The sequence below is a fragment of the Anabrus simplex genome, chromosome 2 (genome assembly GCF_040414725.1).
Source record: "Anabrus simplex isolate iqAnaSimp1 chromosome 2, ASM4041472v1, whole genome shotgun sequence".
Taxonomy (NCBI): Eukaryota; Metazoa; Arthropoda; class Insecta; order Orthoptera; family Tettigoniidae; genus Anabrus; species Anabrus simplex.
In genome coordinates, this window is record NC_090266.1 from 1132872757 (window position 1) to 1132894805 (window position 22049).

Sequence of the window (22049 nt, forward strand, 5' to 3'; positions counted from 1 at the left end):
AACATTATTAAGTTGCTGCTTCACATTGTTAGCTTGTGTTATACCTCCTTTCTTAATAACCAGAACCATCTTTCCTACCTTAGTATTCTTAAATAATTGGTATTCTCACTAACACAAGGCAGATTTTTTGTTAATTTAACAACTTACTTTTAATGATTACTCTTATATCTTCTTCTTCTGCCTTTTCTACTGCTTTTCCCGCATCTGTTGGGTCGCAGGTGCGAACCTTGACGCACATGTAGATCTGGCCCTGTTTTACGACCGGATGCCCTTCTTGACGCCAACCCTATATGGAGGGACTAGCAATTACCCACGGCTTTGTTGCGTGGATTTCGTAATTTGATCACAGAAATCGCTCCTCGGCATTGTACTAAGAGACTATCTGAAAATTCCTAAAGTACCGTAGCCTATAAAAACTCACCCAAAAATTGAGTTTCATTTACCCCAGAAATGGCGCCAAGACCAACATGCGACATAGAACTCTATATGTGAGAAACAGTCTTCTCTCAAGTCAAAAAATAAATACATGTTTCTATATTTTTAAAAGAGATTCCAAATACCTATTCCCACATCTGTAACATATTCAGTTTTTGAGATATACATTAGTATCCCCATAGAAAGAACTCAACCCCTTATTCAGTCCTCCCCTTACCCCCATCTAAGTGTATTTTCCAAAAACAAAAATACATGTTTCCCTATTTTCAAAGGAGATTCCAAATATCAATTTTTCACGCCTGTAACATTTTCAGTTTTTAAGATATGAGTATCCTCATTAAAAAAATTCAAATATTTTTCACTACTATTCATCCCCTGTTAAGTGCCCCCTCTGAAAACAAAAAGGTATTTTTAAAGGACTTTCCAAATACCAAGTTTCTTGTCTCTAGCATGTTAAGTTTTTGACATATAATGTAAAATCGAATGGCGTATGGCTTTTAGTGCCGGAAGATCCCAGGACGGGTTCGGCTCGCCAGGTGCAGGTCTATTGATTTGGCACCCGTAGACAACCTGCGCGTCATGATGAGGATGACATGATGATGAAGACAACACATACACCCAGCCCCCGTGCCAGGGAAATTAACCAATGATGGTTAAAATTCCCGACCCTGCCGGGAATCGAACCTGAAACCCCTGTGACCAAAGGGCAGCACGCTAACCATTTAGCCATGGAGCCGGACATTATATAACGTAGATATACCAGTACTCGTTTTAAAAATTCACCCTCTTTTCCAATTCTTTTCAGCCCCTCAATTGGATTTTCCCAAAAACAAAATAAATAAATAAATAAATAAATAAATAAATAAATAAATAAATAAATAAATAAATAAATAAATAAATAAATAAATAAATAAATAAATACATAAATAAATAAATAAATAAAAATAAATAAATGTATGTTTCATTATTTTTAAAGGGTATTCAAATACCAGTTTTCATGCCTTACGTCTGTAAAAACTTCAGTTTTTGAGATGAAGTATCCTCATAAAAGTTTTTCAACTCTTTATTTACTTATTTTCAACAACACACTCCTTACATCGGTGTTCCGTAAAAAAACAAATGCGTGTTTCTTTATTTTTTAAAGGAGATTCCAAATACTAATTTTCACGTCTGTAACATTTTCAGTTTTTGAGATATAATTATACCCATAAAAGTAATTCAACTCCTTTTTCACCCCCATTCCTACCCGTTAAGTTGATTCCCCATCCCCAAAGGTGCATGTTTCTTTATTTTTAAATGAGATTCCAAATACCAATGTTCACGTCTTTAACATTTTTAGTTGAAATGAAATGGCGTATGGCTTTCAGTGCCGGGAGATCCCAGGACGGGTTCGGCTCGCCAGATGCAGGTCTTTTGATTTGACTCCCGTAGGCGACTTGCGCATCATGATGAGGATGGAATCGAACCCGGGGTCCTTGTGGTGACCAACGGCCAGCACGCTAAACATTTAGCCATGGAGCCGGACAATAATTTTAATTTTTTTGAGATATAAGTACCCTCACACAAAGAATTCATCTAATTTTTCAATTCATTCACCCCCTTAAGTGGATCTTCCATAGACAAAAAGAATACGCGTTTCTTTACTTTGAAAGAAGATTCCAAATACAAATGTTCATGCCTCTAACATCTTCATTTTTTGAGATATACGTATCCTCATAAAAAGAATTCAACTCCTTGTTCACTCCAGATCGTTAAGTTGATCCCCCCCCCCTTCAAAAATGCGTGTTACTTTATTTTTTAAGGTGATTCCAAGTAAAGACTTTCACGTGTGTAACCTTAAGTTTTGAGATATAAATTTCTCCACAAAAATAAAAAATTTTCACTTCCTTTCACCCTCCCACTTAAGTGAATTTTCCGAAAACAAAAAATTGGTTTTTGTTTAAAAAGGAGCTTCCGAATGCCAATTATCACGACTGTAACATCTTTAGTTTTAAGATATATGTATCCTCATAAAAAGGAATTAAACTCCTTTTTCACCGCCCCCGCCCTCATGTTAATTCCCCCCCCCCCCCAATTCGTGTTTCTTTATTTTTAAAGGAGATCCCAAATACTAATTTTCACGTCTGTAACATCATTAGTTTTTGAGATATAAATACCGTCATACAAAGTATTCAACTAATTTTTCAATTAATTCACCCCCTTAAGCGGATTTTTCAGACACAAAAGATTACGTGTTTCTTTAGTTTGAAAGAAAATTCCAAATGAAGATTTTCATGTCTGTAACATCTTCAATTTTTGAGATAAAAGTATCCTCATAAAAAGAATTCAACTCCTTTATCACTCCACCCCCGCCCGTTAAGTTGGTTTCCTCCCACCCAACAATGCATATTTCTTTATTTTTAAAGGATATTCCAAATTCCTATTTCCACGTCCGTAACCTTCAGTTTTGAGATAAAAATTTCTCCAGAAAAAGTATTCCATTGTTTTACTTCCTTTCACACTCCCCACCCAAGTGAATTTTTCAAAAACAAACAGTACCCGTTTCTTTAAAAGAGCTTCCATATACCAATTATCACTTCTGCAACATCTTCAGTTTTTGAGATATATGTATCCTCGTAAAAGGAACTCATCTCCGTTCTCATCCCCCCTCTCCCAATTTGATTCCACCACTCCCCTGGCAAAAATGTATTTCCTTATTTTTAAAGCAGATTCCAAATACCAGTTTTCACGTTTTTAACATCTTTAGATTTTTTGATATGTATATATACGTTCTTATACAAATAATTCAACTAATTTTTCAATCCTTTCACCCCTCCTCCCCGTTAAGATCCTTTTCCGAAAACCAAAGAATACGTGTTTCCCTATTTTTAAAGGAGATTTCAAATACCAATTTTTACGTCTGCAACATGTTAAGTTCTTGAGATATACTATAGATACGCTAATTTTAAAAAAATCACCCTCTTTTTCAGTTCCCTTTAAGTGGATTTTCCGAAAAAAATATTTATGTTTCTTTATTTTTACAGGAAATTCCAAATACCAGTTTTCAAATCTGTAATGTGTTACATGTCTGAAATAATTTGCAGACATAGTCTTTTTGAAAATTCACCCCGTTTGTCACTCCTGTTCTCCCCCTATTCATCGGATTATCCAAAAACAAAAAAATACCTGTTTCTTTATTTTCCAAGGAGATTCCAAATTTCAATTTTTATGTCTGTAACATCTTCAGTTTTTGAGATATAAGTATCCTCATAAAAGGTGTTCAACCCCTTTTCCCCCATTTCATCCCCCTTAATGGGATTTTCCAAAAACAAAAAAAATATGTGTTTCTTTATTTTTAAAGGAGATTCCAAATACCAATTTTTACATCTGTAAACTTTTAAGTTTTTGAGATATAGATATCCTCATTTTAATTATTCACCCCCCCCTTTTCACCCCCTTAGCGACGGAATATCCAAAAATCCTCCCTTTGTGAGCACCTACATGTTAATATGAATGTATCGCCAAAATTTCATTTTGTTATGTCTAGTAGTTTTGGCTCGGCGATGATGAATCAGTCAGTCAGTCAGTCAGTCAGGACAAGTTATTTTATATATATAGATGTAGTCACTATTGCTTGTTTCTGTGGTGGTTGGTAGTGTAGTGTGTTGTCTGAATATGAAGAGGAAAGTGTTGGAACAAACACAAACACCCAGTCCCCGTGTCAGAAGAATTAATCAGACAGGATTACAATCCCTGACCTGGCCTGGAATTGAACCCGGGACGCTCTGAACTGAAGGCCGCAATGCTGAAATTGTTGTATTTGTCAACACAAAGAATCGGATTTGCGTTCCGCTCCAGGCACTTTTATAATGTTTTCATTTCTTATATATTTGCCAAACTGAGTAGCTCAGGTAGCTTTCTGAAGTCAAGTTGGGGGTTCAGTTCCTTTCTGGTTCAAATGTGTTAATATATGACAGATTTCTCTCTGTAGATTTACATTACATAAAAGAACTTCTGCAGGACAAAATTCTAGTGCCTCAGCATCTCCAAAAACCATGGAGCTAGATAGTGGGATGTAAAACCAATAATATTACTATTTTTATATGTTTTTCCATCGTCTTTTATTTCATCTCTTATATCTTAACATTTTGTTTATATTATAAATTGTGTTTGACCCATTGCAAAGTATTTTCATATTCTCACTCTTAACAGGTTGACACTGAAATTGTGTGGCTTCTAATCAATCAAACTACAAGTACATTGACCTTGCATATAAATCATGACTAATCATATGTACATTTTTATGAGGTTAGGTGACAGAAAGGTGACTTCTTGACTTGGCATTCTATTACATACCACTTTCTATAAGCAAGTAAAAGTTCTGGATGACACTTAAAGTAGTTGTCCTTGATTCCCGCCATTAGAATTCAAACCATGAACCTTGCTTACAATTTGAACCCAGTACTCTAACAGCAGACTTAACAAACTGATCTGTAGCAGCAACTGATGTTTAGTTTTGTAAGGCTCACACGGGAACCGTCCCACCTAGGCCATCGGTTATACAGTGTAATTGTTACATACTGCCAGAAAGAAAACATGCAACATCCTCAAGGACTGTGTTCAGTGGCACCAGGGTATAATATGTGCATACTGAGGGGTTATTGTGTTAGTGATTCATTTATTGCAGACATCGGCGATCAGATGGCGCTCAGGAGGCCTGTCCATGCGTACTCTGTTTTGACTCTGCAGGCAGTAACTGTTCTGAGGTTAGAGATGAACAGTGTTTGCAACATTCATTCTAGGGTACAACAATGCTCTGGCGACGAGTACGTGCTCCTGTTGAACAACTGCAGCCATTTGAATGGGGTCGCATTGTGGGCCTGTAGGAAGCTAAATAGACGTATTGACAGATTGCTGCACATGTTGGGCACAGTGTATTGTGGCATGTCGCTGCTTTCAGCAGTGGTCTCTGGAACATTCCCACACCAATAGTAGACCAGGCTCTGGATTTCTGCGTAGTACAGATGCACGTCAAGGTTGGCACATTGTGCGAGCAGCGGTGACTGATCGACCATCATCCAGAAGAGAAATCCGGTCACATGTTGCACTTGCTGTGTCACCAAGGACCCTTGGGAACCATCTGTTTGCAGCAGAATTATGATCACGTGTGCCTCTGGCCAGGCTACCACTGACACCACGACACCGCCAAGCATGGCTACTCTGGTGTCATGAAAGAGTCGACTGCAGAGGGGAACGGTGCTGTGTTGTCTTTAGTGATGAGAGTAGGTTCTGTCTGTATGTAAGTGATGAACATACACGCGTACGGCATAGATGTGGTGAGCAGCCTATTCCAGAGTGCATTCTCCCATGACACCCAGGGCCCACCCCAGGCTTCATGGTGTGGGGAGCCATCAGTTACAACTTGCGGTCACAGGTGGTGTTTCTGCAGGGTAAAGTAACCAGTGCCTGCGACATTGCACAGGTTGTTGTCCCTGTGCTACTGTCATTTCTTTGACAGGAAGTTGATGTGCTTTTTCACTAGGACAGTACACATCCACATACAGCTGCAATGATGCAATGTGGTGTACAACAACTGCCCCCTGGCCAGCAAGATCACTGGATCTCTCACCAGTTAAACATGTATAGGACGTGATGAAGCGGGAACTTACATGTTCTACAGAGCCTATAAGAAACATTGCCGAATTGCATCTGAAGATGCAAGATGCTTGTGACAAGATGCTTGTGACCTTTATGATTGTTTGCATGCACGAATAAATGCCTGCATGGCCGCCAAAGGGGGCATACTGTGTATTAACGCAACTGTTTGGACACCCTTTACTGTGGCACCTGTGTTTCATTTGGTCTGAATTTGTAATCATATACCCCTGCAGTGATGAACCTGTCACATCACATGTGAATAAAATGATCTTGTCATTGAGGATATTGCATGCTTTTTTTTTTTTCTGGCAGTGTATGATAAAAAGTGTGCTAATAGTCATTTATTTTACTTTTTGTTATTAATATTGCAGCAAGGGCATAGATATGTCACTGCTGAAAGCAACACAGAATGGAGCGCCATGTTCTATATCTTTACTCTTACCCTTATTTTCATTTGACATTTTCATACAAATTTATATATTACATTCTAAATATATTTCAGTTTTAAACTTCTCTTACCTTATTGATGGTAGAGTGGATTCTAAACAGAGTGACCTGGGAAGTGGACCATGGAACAGTGCAGATGTGTAATAAATGCTGCTTCTTCACAGTCTATCATTTCACATTCACCATTGTTAACTTCAAGTACAGTTTGAAGAACATTTAGGAAACCTCTGTCCAGATTTCTTGTTATGTATTCAGACTTCGACCATGCATATACTGACATATCTTGCAGTACAGGGGAACAGAATTGATGATAGACAACAGAATGTTATTATAAAGTCTTTTATCAAACAAATTTTCTGTACTATTTTGAATCACACTGCTCAAAATACAAACTTGGTAATTTTTTATATGTTTATACCTCCATGATGTGCGTACATATATTGAATGAAAACAGACACACAATAAAACAAACCTTCTTCTTTGCAATAAATAAGAATTGAAGTGAAAAGCATTCTTGGGACACTCAGTTCATGACGTCATTGCACAATGTGTCTTAAACAAATTGGTCCTTCGTTATACGCCAAAGTGCCTACATAGTAATTAAGCATCTTAATAAGGATTATTGCCACCTGCCTTTACCGTAACAAATCCACCTCCATAAACAACAGTAGATTGTACAGCTGTCAGATGAAATCTCTCCCTACATCTTCTCCACACTTGCAGACAACCACCTGAATGATAAAATGTGAAATGGGATTCATCCGAGAACAGCACAGGACGCCAGTGTCTTGGCTGCCAGTACAGGTGATCTCCAGAAAATTGCAGTCTCATGCCATGATATTGTCTGAGCAATCATGGGATCTTAAATTGGCCTCTTTAAGCCTGTTTCTGACTCTTTTATCACTAACTCGTACTCCAGAAGTCTACTGTAGGTCCACCTGTAGTGTTCTTGCTGTAACTTGGCAGTTTTGGAGAGCTTGTTGATGCACAAAACAATCCTGCCCTGGTGTAGTTCTCCTTTGGTGGTCGGTGTCAAAGCACCTGACAACACTTCCAGTCTGCTGGAAACATTTCTACACATACAAAATCATATTCTGAACAGCACCCACGATTCTGGCAATGCACCTCGGTGAGTAGCATTCTTGAAGCAGTGTAAGTGCATGAGTGGCTTCATTCAATGACAGCTGCTTTCCCCATTGCCTACCTTGGTCCACATGATCAGCCATGACTTCTAAAAAACTCCACTCCACACATACCAACTTTCCACGCACTTTGGATTGTAGAGACAGTCGTACCTTTCAGCTGACACTGAGATCTTGCAAACACCCAGATGACAGTTGAGCCCTCTTTTTATTTTTATCAACATGACGTCTTATTGGCAGAAGTCCGGCTCCAAGGCTAAATGGTTAGCTTGCTGGCCTTTGGTCACAGGGGTTCCGGGTTCGATTCTCGGCAGGGTCAGGAATTTTAAGCATCATTGGTTAATTTCGCCGGCACGGGGGCTGGGTGTATGTGTCGTCTTCATCATCATTTCATCCTCATCATGATGCGCAGGTCGCCTAATTGCGTCAAATCAAAAGACCTGCACCTGGCGAGCCGAACATGTCCTCGGACACTCCCAGCACTAAAAGCCATACACCATTTCATTTCATTGGCAGAAAAGTCCAATCCCTATCCCACTATGCATTTGAACGATGTAGTTAGGAAAATCTGTAGACATGACCAAATTGAGCAGTGTATAATTTTCTGTTGCTGGGCTGAGTAGAGCAAATGGTAGAACGCTGGTCTTTTCAGCCCGACTTGGCAGGTTCGATCCTGGCTCAGTCCAGTGGTGCCTGAATGTTCTCAAATATGCCAGCCTCATGTCGGTAGACTTACTGGCACATAAAAGAACTCTCGTGGGGCAAAACTCCAATGTCTCCAGAAAACCATAAAAGTAGTAGTGGGACGTAAAACCAGTAACATTATTTATGATTAATTTTGTGTTTGAAATAGTCTTCTATTTTATTTCGATTCTATATATTGTTAATACCCAAAAAGCAACATAAATTACTGCGATATTACCACGCTGCTTACCAACAAAAATGAACTTGCATAATTGTTTTTATTGCAATAGCCATGGCCCAGATTGGACAGTTTCCTTGTTAGTGTACTAAAGGGTGGGTGGGGAACTGCTGACAGACTGAGACTGCTCTGAAACCATTGGGGGCATTAAATAACTGTAGAGGTTGTGTTGTTAAGGTTACAGAGAAATATAGTCACTCTCTCTTAAACTATGTGGTCTTCTCTTATAACAACAAATTTGTAGTTCTAATGCACTTCAAATATTCTACAGAAATAATCACCAGGAGGGAATCACTTCTATTTGACCATGATTTGACTCCCAAACCCGTGTCTGGAGAGTTGAAGGCTTCCCGAGATCTCATCAAACAAATGTGCAGACTCAACATGGTAAGTAAAAAATATTATCTTCATTATTTTGTATAATATCTTGTCTCTTTACCTTACATTGTTACAAATGTAGTTGACTACAGTTAATCATGGTTTACATGTCATCTTTGCATTATATACAAGGGGCGTTCGAAAAGTCCGTGCAAAAATAAAAACTACTTATGTGTTTGGAGTAATTATTTTTTGACATAGTCTCCTTTTAGGCTTATACACTTCATCCAACGATGTTCTAGTTTGTTGATCCCCTCCGAATAATAGGATTTGTCCAAGTCTGCAAAATATCCATTAGTGTTTGCAATCACCTCCTCGTTTGAGTAAAATCTTTGTCCCACCAGCCATTTCTTCAAATTGGGGAACAAATAGTAGTCCAAGGGAGCCAAGTCTGGAGAATAGGGGGGATGTGAAACGATTTGGAATCCTATTTCCATTAATTTTGTGACCACAACTGCTGAGGTGTGTGCTGGTGCGTTGTCGTGATGGGAAAAAACTTTCTTGTGGGCCAATCGCGGGTGTTTTTCTTGCAGCTCGGTTTTCAAACGGTCTAATAATGATGAATAATATACACCTGTAATAGTTTTACCCTTTTCCAGATCGATGAGGATTATCCCTTGCGAATCCCAAAAGTCAGTCGCCATAACCTTTATGGCCGAAGGAACGGTCTTCGCCTTTTTTGGTGCTGATGCCCCCTTGGTAACCCATTGTTTAGATTGTTGTTCGGTCTCAGGAGTATAGTAATGTATCCATGTTTCATCCACAGTGATGAAACAATGCTTAAAGTTCTCCGGATTCTTCTGGAAAAGCTGCAAACCATCCTTGCAACACTTCACACGATTCCATTTTTGGTCAAGCGTGAGCAATCGCGGCACCCATCTTGCGGATAGCTTTCTCATGTCCAAATCTTTAAGCAAAATATTATGTAGCCATTCAGTTGAGATGCCCACAACACTAGCAATCTCATGCACCTTAACTCTTCTGTCATCCATCACCATATCATAGATTTGATCAATGATTTCTGGATTCGTAACCTCCACAGGCCGTCCAGAACGTTCGGTGTCACTTGTACCCATATGGCCAGTCCAAAAATTTTGAAACCACTTATAAACTGTTCTAATCGAAGGTACAGAGTCACCATAATGTTTATCAAGCTTCTCTTTAGTCTCCTGAGGCATTCTGCCTTTCATAATGTAATGTTTAATCACCACACAAAATTCTTTTTCGTCCATTTCTTGTAAATCACTCGACTTCCTTGATTCACACGAATGCCAAACACAAAGAAATAGACCAATATGCCTGAAATTTGGTGTGCGTTCATTCAAGAGATGCTACTAACTAAACATGACCTCAATACATGCCTGTTGTGCCATCTCTCAGACTTTGCACGGACTTTTCAAACCACCTTTGTAAACTGTGCAGAGGATCTTATTTACTTTATATATTGTTATATATATTTTTTGGAGTGCATTGCACCCACGTCTGGACAGCTGTTTCCAGGTCCTTGACATCTACAGTCGTTCTCTCTACAGGGATGTCTTCATATCCTCAAAACAAGTGATAGAGGATGTCAAGTCAGAGGAGTAAGGTGGATGTGATACCACTAGTAACACAAGCTCGATGATGGTGGTGGTCATTCCTCAACTCATATGGGAGCATGGTTTGTCCTGTTGTAGAACACCTTATGCCCATTTCCTAAGCTTAATACACTTAGGTTTACCACATATACAGTGTTGTTGATAACAGATCTAGCCAGTCAATGAGGGTGATGCCCTCTGTGTCCCAAAATACCCTGGCCATGTGCTTGTCAGCCAAGGGTAACTTCATTCCTGTTTATGATAATAGAGACATGTCTCGCTATAAACACGATGTTTGACATGATGTCTACTGCACTTTCATTGCAACATCCACATGTACTTCTCTTCACACTTCATTCATAGATTTGGGCACCCTCCTGGAAGCACCTTCTCTAACTATAAGTGTTTTTGCACAGTGTGCTACAGGGATCTTTTGACAAATCTTATGACAACTTCCACGCCTGTGAAACTGATCCACTTGTTGTCGAAGATCACCGCTCCATTTGTTTGACATTGGTTGCCATCTCTGACACTGTCCTGTCTCTTTGCTGTTGATATACAACCATTCTTCCAGCCTTCAACCCAGTTGTACATGGTTTTCGAAAACAGTGCATACTCTCCACACACCAATCATCACACCCTCTTTCCATAGAAATGTCTGCCTCTGTAGCGTAATGTTTAGCACTCATAGCTGCCATCCTTGGTGGGCTGGGTTCAATTCCCAGTACTGCCAGAGATTTAAGAATGGCAGGAGGACTGATATGTGGTTAAAATGGTACATGCAGCTGACCTCCATTGGGGGTGTGCCTCAAAAGAGCGGCACCACTTCGGGATGGAGACACAAATTTACATTGTCCACTGAAATCTCATCGTTCTGATCATTCTCCATGTTGTCTGCATAGGGCACTGACAACAGCAGGGTAAATGTGCTGCATTGAATGAGGGATTGCATTCCTCTGTTTTAGAGTTGCCTTCTTGTGGATAAATGTACCAGTGACTTCCCATGAATGGAATTCCATTCTGAATTGCTAGGTGGGCAATAATTCCATTGTGGAGTTTTATCTCCCATATGCAGTTATCAGACTGTGCCTCTTATATAGGGCTTCTGATAAGTTCACCTGCATACACCCCAGCGTCAGTGGGTAGGGTCTGACACATCCCACTTTGATGAGTCTAGTGTCAGACCTAAGACGAAACGCTGGTTAATAGAGCAAACGCCTGAAAAGCCTTACATCTGACTTCCCATGACTCGTGAAATAGCTGGTGAGGACTGCAAGGGATTCTTAAGTGTAATTCAATGTGATACGTCCCTGATACATACCAGTTATGTGCATATTTTTTTCTACAGTTGAAGAACTCTAAACAAAAGAAATTGTAGTCAATAAAATATTTTTCTTTTTTAGGTACCTGCATTGGATTTCTGTGCATCATCCTGAATACTAACACCATCTGCTTTAGAATAAGTTGTACAATCGAGATTGAAATGGGGAGTCCAGTTGCTGTAACTTAGTCAGATTACTGCACTTCTGTTGATATGTCTTGTGGTAGATGGTGATTAAATGAAATTCATAATGGAAATGTTTACATTGTTCAGTCCATGATCTTGTCTGGCTCCTTGGCTGAATGGTCAGTGTAGTGCTCTTCAGTTCAGAGGACCCTGGGTTCGATTCATGGCTGGGTCAGAGATTTTAACCTTAAACCGTTAATTCTCTTGGCTCAGGGACTGAGTGTTTGTAGCTTCCCCAACATCCCTACAACTCACACATCATACACAACGCTGTCCTCCACTACAATAACACACAGATTCCTACACACAGTAAATGCTGCCCACCCTCGTCAGAGGGTCTGCCTTACAAGGGCTGCCCCAGGCTAGAAGTAGCCACATGAAATTATAGTCCATGATCTAGCTCTTACTCCACTGCTTCCATAACATGCCGATCATCATCATTGTTGTTGTTGTTGTCATTATCTGCTACTTTCTCATTTCACATTATTTTCTAATTATTTTTCTTCACTTTGTCTCCTTGCCTGTCTTTCTCATTCTTTTCCATTTTAAAAAACAAAAGAAACCACACACACAGTGAGTGTTACTAGATGTATTTGCCCAATTATTTAAATGTTATTAAAAGAATTATTGGTATATCATTCTCAGGAAACATAGCTCTATTGTGTTTCAGGATGAGGTACAACAGGGATTTCCTGATGCTTTCACAAAATTCATCCACACAGCAAGATTATTATCATATCCTGCCCTCACACAAGTTTACACCAGAGCACCAAGCATGTGCAGCACTGGAAGGTATATATATAAAATTATTTATTATGGTTAATGATTCCCAATATGTTGAGAAATTAATCAAAGAATCATCATGGTATCAGCATTGTTGTAATGTAAACATTGTTGAAAATAAATTTTAAGTTTGAAGAAGTAAACAAGAAACTGCCATCTAGATTTTCCCAAATAAGAGGACAGTGAAACTTTTCACTCGGTTATTGACCAGTCGTAAAACATCTTAATGAAATCATTGGTGGAGAGGACATAGTTGCTTCACTTGAAATACTTATGTTCTTATTCCTGTAGTACACAAGTTATCATCTTATTGCTTCAGAACTTATGATTAGCTGTTCCATGGATTTCCATGCAAATATTTTGTAGTTAAAGATTTCCAGAAGTCACATCCTGATTTTTTATGAACCATGGATGATGGCTGAGTATACCAGTGAGAGTCAATTACACTAGAATCTCAAATCCAAACCCTGCCCAAGTGGCTATGAGTACAATATCAACAACCATATAAAACTGCAACCTTGCTCCCTTAAAAGGAAAATGTATGTTTTCAGGAAACATGTTTTGGATGCTCTTCCACTGTTGGGAAGTAATGCTGCAATAGCTGTTATGCGGGACCTAATCCTTGATGGGACCATTCCAAAAGATCTGATCCACGAGTGGCTCTTCATGATAGCGTTCATTCCAAGGTATGTACAATTAGATCATCAAACAATGGACCTGCAAACACTTTAGCTATTTGAGATACATTTAATTTAAAATTTTCAATGGCATATAAGAAAACAATGAGCAAATTGATTTAAAAAGAACACATTATTATATCTTCAAAGTTTGAACTATTTTACTGGTATATGTTTCCTCCTTCCTCTTTGACTAGTTCATATATTTTTAATTGAAGAACTCAAAAGCATACTGGATTTAGTGTCATTTAAGGGAAATACAAACAATTATTCCAGTTCGTTCACTTACATAATTCACAGATAATTAAAGTTTAGCTTAAAAATAATGTAGGTACATAATATTGATGTAGAAATGGTTAAGGGAATTATCAAAATTATCTATATACAGTAGAACCCCTATTTAACGTTTTTACAAGGACCTGATATTTTTAACCTTAAATGGGGGTTTACCTTAAATTGAGGTTTCAGTAGAAAGCACATCTTTTCCAGAGATATTTGCCTGTATTAACATAAATTGTACTTTCATACATTATTTACATAGTGACAGCAATAGAACAAGGAGATATTTACCCTACACACTGTACTGTCGTTACAACATTGTACAGTTTGGGCTGAAGATAACTGCCCCTGCTATCTAAGCAAGAGACTTGTATTGCACTATAACTAGCTGTGGCTCAGATTGTTCTTTGAAAATCAATCAATCAATCAATCAATCAATCAATCAATCAATCAATTAATCAATCAATCAATCAATCCATCAATCCATCCTTGGGTACACCCTAACAAATTTGTTTTTTTTTTGCACTATCATCAGATAACAGACTTATGCTGTTTGCTGAACCCAACTGAATAAATACTGAAGGCACATACATAAGAAAATGTGGTTGGTTGCTGGATCATGGATCATTATCTCATACATGCATCTTAATTGTACACTGTCACACCTTTTAGCATTCAGTCTGCAAGTCTCTGCGAATTAACTAAGTCAGTCGCAATCAATCAATCAATCGATCAATCAATCAATACTGATATGCATTTAGGGAATCTGCCTCCTGCCCAGGAGGCAGATTCCCTATCTGTCATTTTCCTAGCCTTTTCTTAAATGATTGCAAAAAGAAAGTTGGAAATTTATTGAACCATCTCACCTTCCTTTAAACAAATACTGTATTTTCTTGCGTAATTAACACACTTTTTTGACGAAAAATACAGGCGAAAACTTTGGATGCATAAATTATTCAAGGAATTTTGATATTTAAAAATTATTTACAATTCATTTACATATAAAAGATACATCAAATATAATATAAACGCAATTGGTTCAACTCATTTGTGGTTATCATCATTTGGCTTAAAATTCCGGCATGAGATATTTTCTGAAAAGTCAAATAAGGTACTGTATATCAGATAAGTTGGACACGTGGGTTTGAAGTACCGACAATGGAAAATATTCTCCCCATTACGAGCTGACAATACGATGTGAAATGAGATAAACTTGAACTTATAAAAGTACAATTCATGCAAGTACATAATAATGACATACCGGAGCAAAAAAAAAAATTGTCCAACACGAGAAGGGCCAGGCATCAAAGGAGAGACCCTGCTACATTTCCCCAAACTATTTGAATCCAATCTTGTACGAGTGATGTGTCTATCCACCATTTTTCTTGGACGCGAACGTGGATCCCTCGCGGAAATTTTACTTTAGGCATTGTTTTTTGTTTTAGAACAACGTAAGGTGGAAGCTTTCTACCATCAGCTGTTACAGCATGCAATGCAGTTATTTTTCACTTCTGTTAGTGCCTATTATAACACTCGATGTCCCTTTCTTATCGATTGTTCAACTTTGTGGCATATGGAAACTGATTGGCATCTGACCTGCGGTTCCTATTTTGGATGAAAATCAATTACTTTTGGGTTGAAATCATTCGGCATTTTTTGGCATAATATTGTTCTTCGTCGAAGAGAAAGTCCATCTCTCCTCATAAAATTAATCATCCAGCCACAGCTAACCTTCAAATCCGAGACACTGATTCCATGTACAGCAGCCATTTCTCATTCTTTAAAACACTGCATTTCGTGAGATATGGCATATCCAACATAGTGTAACAAAATCATATATTTGAGCAAATCCTCATCTACTTGCGGAAACTTGCCGCTTTTTGGTCCGCAGAATGCTTTGTGAGACTTGTTAGTCGCTTGAAGTGCACTTCTCTGTTACCTAGGAAGAGCACATTGCATTTGAACAATGAATACTTGCGGTCCGCTGCCCTGTTCCCATATGTTTCGACGTAACTGATCATCGAGAGTTTATATGATGCAGTATTACTCGAATACTTGCTCACTGTGGACTAATAAACAATTCTGAGATCACAGAATTCGCATGTTCAGTACCCGAAACACTCGTAAAATATGTTTGTACCAGACTGGAATAGAGCATCGCTAGTCACTTCTGCGCTGATCCTCTCGCTGAATTAGTGCAGTGGTTTGCTATCAACTGATAACAGCACGTTGCCCAGTATTTGGAATGCCCGGTTTCTCAATAAGGAGGTTGTTACTTGAGTAGTTGATATCTTTATTTCGAAATGCATCCGGAGCTGCATGATGGATGTTCGAAGAAGTGTACGTTTCTTTTTCTCCACTTTGGACCCAAAAATACTGGGATGTGTAAATTATGCAAGGGCGTTAATTATGCGAGAAAATACGGTATTTGTCCCAATTTGTCCTCTTGAATTCCAACTTTATCTTAATATTGTGATCTTTCCTACTTTTAAAGACACCACTCATGGTTCCATAATCCTCTGTTTGTATCCAGCTCTCTAGCTTCTTTTACACTGACCGGCAAAATTTATGGAACACTGGAATTTTCAAATAAAAATGCATGTTAAATTGTGAAACATTTGTTTTGTTACTTCCACTGATTATTTTCATGAAAAAATTATCTAAGTAATTAAGCATAGCATTAACAGACAGATAACATTACTTACATAATTTTGTCATGAAAATGATCAATGTACAGTAAATAATAAAACAAATATTTCACAATTTAACATGTTTTTTCCTTTGAAAATTCACACGAAACAAAATAATCTAAAACTAAGACTTTTAACTAAACACACAACAGTAACTATAAAACGACAAGATAGTTCGTAAAATGTCAATCAACGTCACAGCAAAGAAATCTGAAAAAATTAACTTGGCACAAAATTAACAAGTAATATAAATCCAAAAATAAACGTTCAAGAAAGTGCCCAGGCAACCCATGGAGCAATTTCATATCAAGACACGTTATCTCATGTATTCATAATGAATGCCGTGGAGCAACACAGGTCCTCTAGTTGAACATTAAGCTGCAGTCGCTTAAGTGCGGCCAGTATCCAGTAATCGGGAGATAGTGGGATCGAGCCCCACTGTCGGCAGCCCTGAAGATGGTTTTTCGTGGTTTCCCATTTTCACACCAGACAAATGCTGGGGCTGTACCTTAATTAAGGCCACGGCCGCTTCCTTCCACTTCCTAGGCCTTTCCTATCCCATCTCCGCATAAGACATATCTGTGTCGGTGCGACGTAAAGAAAAAAAAAAGAGTTAAATATTATCTCTCTCAAAAATATGATTCATTAAGTGTTCAGACATGTTTTATTTTGATTGAAGAATTTTCTGCCAGGTATAACATAGATTTTTCTTAACCCAGGCATTTTATATCCAGTTGGGATCCATATTGAATATGAAGTCACTGCACTCATTGAGAAACTTTGTTTTGCTTTTCTCAGACCCTATTCTAAGGAACAGCAGACAAATGTGCAGTCTGCATCATTTTTTTTACTCCGTTCTATTTTGACAAGGTCATACGAAACATTTTACTTTGTAATTTTTACTTTATAATTTTTAAATGAGTTAATAACATATTGCTCCAATATGTTGACAATATTAACAGTTTTATAATATGTTTTACTATATTTAACTCAGGAATGAGCATTTTGTGCTATTTTGGAACTACATGATGTCTCTAACTTCTCTTAAACTTTCAAGATCCACCATTAAAATAATATTTTGTTTAGTGTTATGATATTGTGTTGTCTTGTTCACATCTTAATGTCTTTTTTGTTTTGCTCCATTAATTTTATTCAATGTTGATAGCTGAAGAAGGTCCAAATAGGACCAGAACATGTGCTATAAAATGTTTGTGTAAAAGTATTGATCAGGTGCATTTGATCAATACAGTTTCTTATTTAAAAAGTTTATCTTTTTTTAAATCTCTTCAACGTGTACCATACATACTCTGAAAGTACTGTGTGGTCATAAAGTTAAATATGCAAATTAAGAAAGAGTTCCTTCCACTAGGTTATGATGTAGCCCTTCGTTGGTCTGGTAAATTTCTGATGAGAAAGAGAATAAAGGTATATTTGTAAGCAAGACATTTGTTTTCAATATTTCAGAAGATTTACAAGTCTTAAAATCTGTACTGTAACGCTTTTTCTTACAGACCTGATAATCAGACGCTGTCTTACATCACTCCTCTTCTGACGGCGAAGGAAGCCGATGCGCAGTATTATCTCAGTATATCATCTGTTGTGCATACTTACTGCAAATGGAATGCCAACTGTAAAGATGAAAAGCAGACATATACCCTAATCAAGTATTTAGAGAACATGTTAATGCAAGGATGCCAACATAAGGATAAGAATAGGATGTCCATGGAGAAGGTAATAAGTTACATTTGAAATTATGAGCTGCTTTAATTGACAGTACTGGGAAGAGTTTTCATCTAGTTGTGACATTACATTTATCAGAGTGGTCACTCAGTCAGAAAATTCAGGGAACTAGAGGAAAATGTTAGGAATGGTAACTGTAATTTACAGACAATGAAATAGCAGGAAATTTAAGTATCCTCATTATGTTGTATGTATAATATTAATGCAATTAAAATATTAATATGAGCTGTTACGATTGTTCAGTTGACAGGTATGGATATCAGGCCACTATTTTTTGACATCATTGATGTTCAAGGCACTCTGTTCCATCAAGCCCCACTTAACTCACTTGACGTGATGTTCATGCGAGCATTGGCCAGGCCTTAAACTCAAATGACCAGGCATTCATGCACTGCACCAAGTCGTATCTACTAGCTTATATTTTGATCACCCCTGCAAGGGTTTCCCTTTGCAAACTTCTGTGAATAGAACAGGAATGTGGTTTGTTTACAGCTCTCCTAAGAATTTGCACTGTTATTTATTGCCTGATAGTAGCCTCTGAAGACACAAATATTTCATCAGATGTCAGTCATTCTCCTAGCCACGGCTCTGAGTATAGTTTAAGCAAGTGACAGCAATGCTGTTGCTGAGTTCATTGAAAGTGTTTTATTTTCAGAGGGTAGTGATGGTGATTATGATAACATTGAAGAAGAGATTTGAAGTGAAAGTGATATTTCATCTGATATGAGTAACAGTGAAATTGTACCTAAAGCCAGTAGCGGTGATTGGGAACTAAAAGTGTGCGTGCAAAGAAAATATACAGACAACAAACAGTACCGTGTTTATGGGACATAGCGGACAAGGGAGGGGATGGGGAGTTATATACATCAAAACTGACGAAACAAGCTAGAAAATGGTAAGTTTTTTTATGCTCTCTGAGCAAATTTCGACAGAGCGATACAGGTTGACAGTTTACCAATTTAAGTGCAATAATAATACTTTTCAAAGATCTTGATTCAATACTACATAACAAAAATTTCCCCAAAGGAACAATATTACGCATTTATTACAATTAAATAGAAGCATGGCGTGATTAAACAATTAAAATAATTTAGTACTTGACTACACACTAAGAAACTAACAGACACTAAAGAGACTGCCAGACTGACAAATGCGCGTAGCAAGCGGGTGAATCATACCTCAGTGTCCATGACCTTGGCAAATAAATAAATGAATACCAATATACCACTGCTACCCTTCCTCACAGCACATGCAGAGTCTCCACTACCGGTACGTGCTGTGGCGCTATACAAATCGGTTAGCCGGCATGAACGACTTTTTGTGCGTATTTCCGCTAATAATTAAATAAAATAAAGGAAAAAGTAGCTGATAAGACAACAGGGCTTGTACAAATTAGTTTTTTAAATAATTCCTATAACTCCTAGTTTCAGCCCACTAAAATGCAAAAAAATGTTAATATTTTCTTCAAAAAGTATGGGGAAGACTGCCCTCCTAATTGCTGCTACTGCCTAAAGCCCCGCGTACGAAACTAAAACAGAGACTGTGTGTTACTAATAGAGATAACCATAAATTATTCATTACTTGACAGGATTTCCAGTGGTATCAGGAAAACTGAGACACAAATATTTCAATAATTGTGTATTGGATTTGTCTGTATTCTTGAAGGTTATGGACCCGTCGTTTCCCACATTGTGTGGGAAACAAATATTTATGCTATGGAGCAATTATCAGACCTACATGGAAAAAGAAGTGTAGAGTGGTTTGACACTAATGAGGATGAAATTAAGACCTACTTTACCCTCTGCATTAAAAATTTTTTTTTTACAAGTTGCTTTACGTCGCACCGACACAGATAGGTCTTATGGTGATGATGGGACAGGAAGGGGCTAGGAGTGGGAAGGAAGTGGCCGTGGTCTTAATTAAGTACAACCCATTTGCCCAGTGTGAAAATGGGAAACCACGGACCTCTGCATTCTGATGTCCCAGGTTTGTAAGCCTCGCATCCTATTATATTAAAGCAAAGACAAATGTATTGAGACCCCAATTTTTTGAGAGACAGTGAGTAGTGTGTGAATTGTCTCGACATGTACCCAAAATTTTCGAGATTAACCAAACAAAATCTTCATTCTGTCATTGTTGTTGAGTACAATTATTTTGAATGCTTCACTGAAAACTGTACGTGAAAATTCTGGTTGCTGTTACATTTATGCCATTTATTTCAGAGCAGTGAACAGTAGTTCTGACCGGGTGGCTTACTCATGTTGAGGACAATTTGAATCTGATTTCTAAGCAAGTGCGTGGGACCATTAAACCTGAAGCAATTGGGGAAATAAAATGGAACTACAATTACCATATTTGCTCGCATATAACTCGCCACTGCATATATCTCACACCTTTTAACATTTGAAATTGTAGGAAAAAATCCCCTCACGTAACTTGTATTAATTTCTGACATTATAAAGACATACGGTACATACACGAAAAAAGTTTGAATATTCCGCGGACGTGCCTACTCTAAATATTGGGACTGTACCTATTGCTGTTATGGTACTTTGTACATGACAGTACAAGAAGGAGCTGCATTTCTTTCTACCTGCAGAACGGTTGAGGCTAGCTGTGGTAACAAAAATACCTAACTCGCAAACTGCCTCCCCAAGGCCACATTCCTAGCCAGTCAGTAACACTCAGCCATCCCTCTCACTCTTCCATCTTTATGAATATGCTTATCGCTACCTGTCTTGCAGAGTTGATCATGTGAACTGGGAGTGTTTCCCTGTCCAAGCAGTCAAGTGATCACGGTATTAGGTATCGTCCATCTGTTGTATTGTCGACAAGTACCAGTATTCTGTCTTCAAGTTTCATTTTTGTTTCTCAGTTAAGTTTTCTTGTGTAGGTCGATTTTTAAGTTATGGAGAAACATGGGAGTTATGTGGCTGGGTTTAAACTTAAAGTGATAAAATATGCTGAAGAACATAGTAATAGAGCTGCCAGTCAAGAATACAGTGTAACTGAGATTAATGTTCGCTACTGGCGTAAACAGAAAGCTGCTCTAGAAACCACCAACCAAACACGTAAGGCATTCAGAGGCCCAAAAACTGGCAAGTTTCCTGAGCTGGAAGACAAGTTGCTTCATTACGGTACAGAGTTGTGAAATGATGACTTTAGCATCTCGCAAAGTGTGCGAACTAGCGATTAAAGGAGGAATCAGCTGTTTGGATCTGGAAGTTAGCTGGGGTTGGATCCGTAGATTCATGACATGAAAGGGATTGTGTCTGCAAATGCAGAGAATGCCAAGCGATTTCAGCGAAAAAATTATAGATTTTCATCACCATGTGAAAGCAATGCGGAAGAAAAACAATTACCTCTTATCTCAAATTGGCAATGCAGACCAAACCCTGATAAACTTTACATGCCATGCAACACCACCATCAACAAGAAGGGAAAATTTAGCCTGCTTGTACGTATAACTGGGTGTGAAAAAGAGCGTTGCATTGTCATGCTAGCAATAACCGTAGACGGAAGAAAATTGCCACCATGCGTTATTTTCAAAAAAAAAACAGTGCCTAAAGTGAATTTTCCCACAGGCATTCAAGTACTGGTTCAAGAAAAAGGATGGATGGATACAGCTCTTGTCCAGGACTGGGTCCGTACGGGGTGGGGAGCATGGCCAGTCGCACTTCTTCGACACCCAGCAATGCTAGTGTGGGACGGTTTCTGCGGACACTTGGTGGAAGACATGAAGAAACGTCTTCAGGATATGAAAACTGATCTTGTTGTAATTCCTAGTGGACTTACACATTGTCTACAGCCCTTAGATGTTTCTGTTAACAAGCCC

The 22049-nt window shown here is 38.2% G+C and overlaps 1 protein-coding gene across 1 annotated transcript in view; it reads left to right on the forward strand.

Moving 5' to 3' along the window:
- The window catches only part of Apoltp (Apolipoprotein lipid transfer particle), a 668275-nt gene that overhangs the window by 20001 nt on the left and 626225 nt on the right, over positions 1-22049 (forward strand). The window contains exons 5-8 of the mRNA XM_067142082.2: positions 8855-8970; positions 12716-12837; positions 13380-13514; positions 17986-18205. Of these exons, the coding sequence (XP_066998183.2) occupies positions 8855-8970; positions 12716-12837; positions 13380-13514; positions 17986-18205 (593 nt within the window). The remainder of the gene's footprint in view (positions 1-8854; positions 8971-12715; positions 12838-13379; positions 13515-17985; positions 18206-22049) is intronic.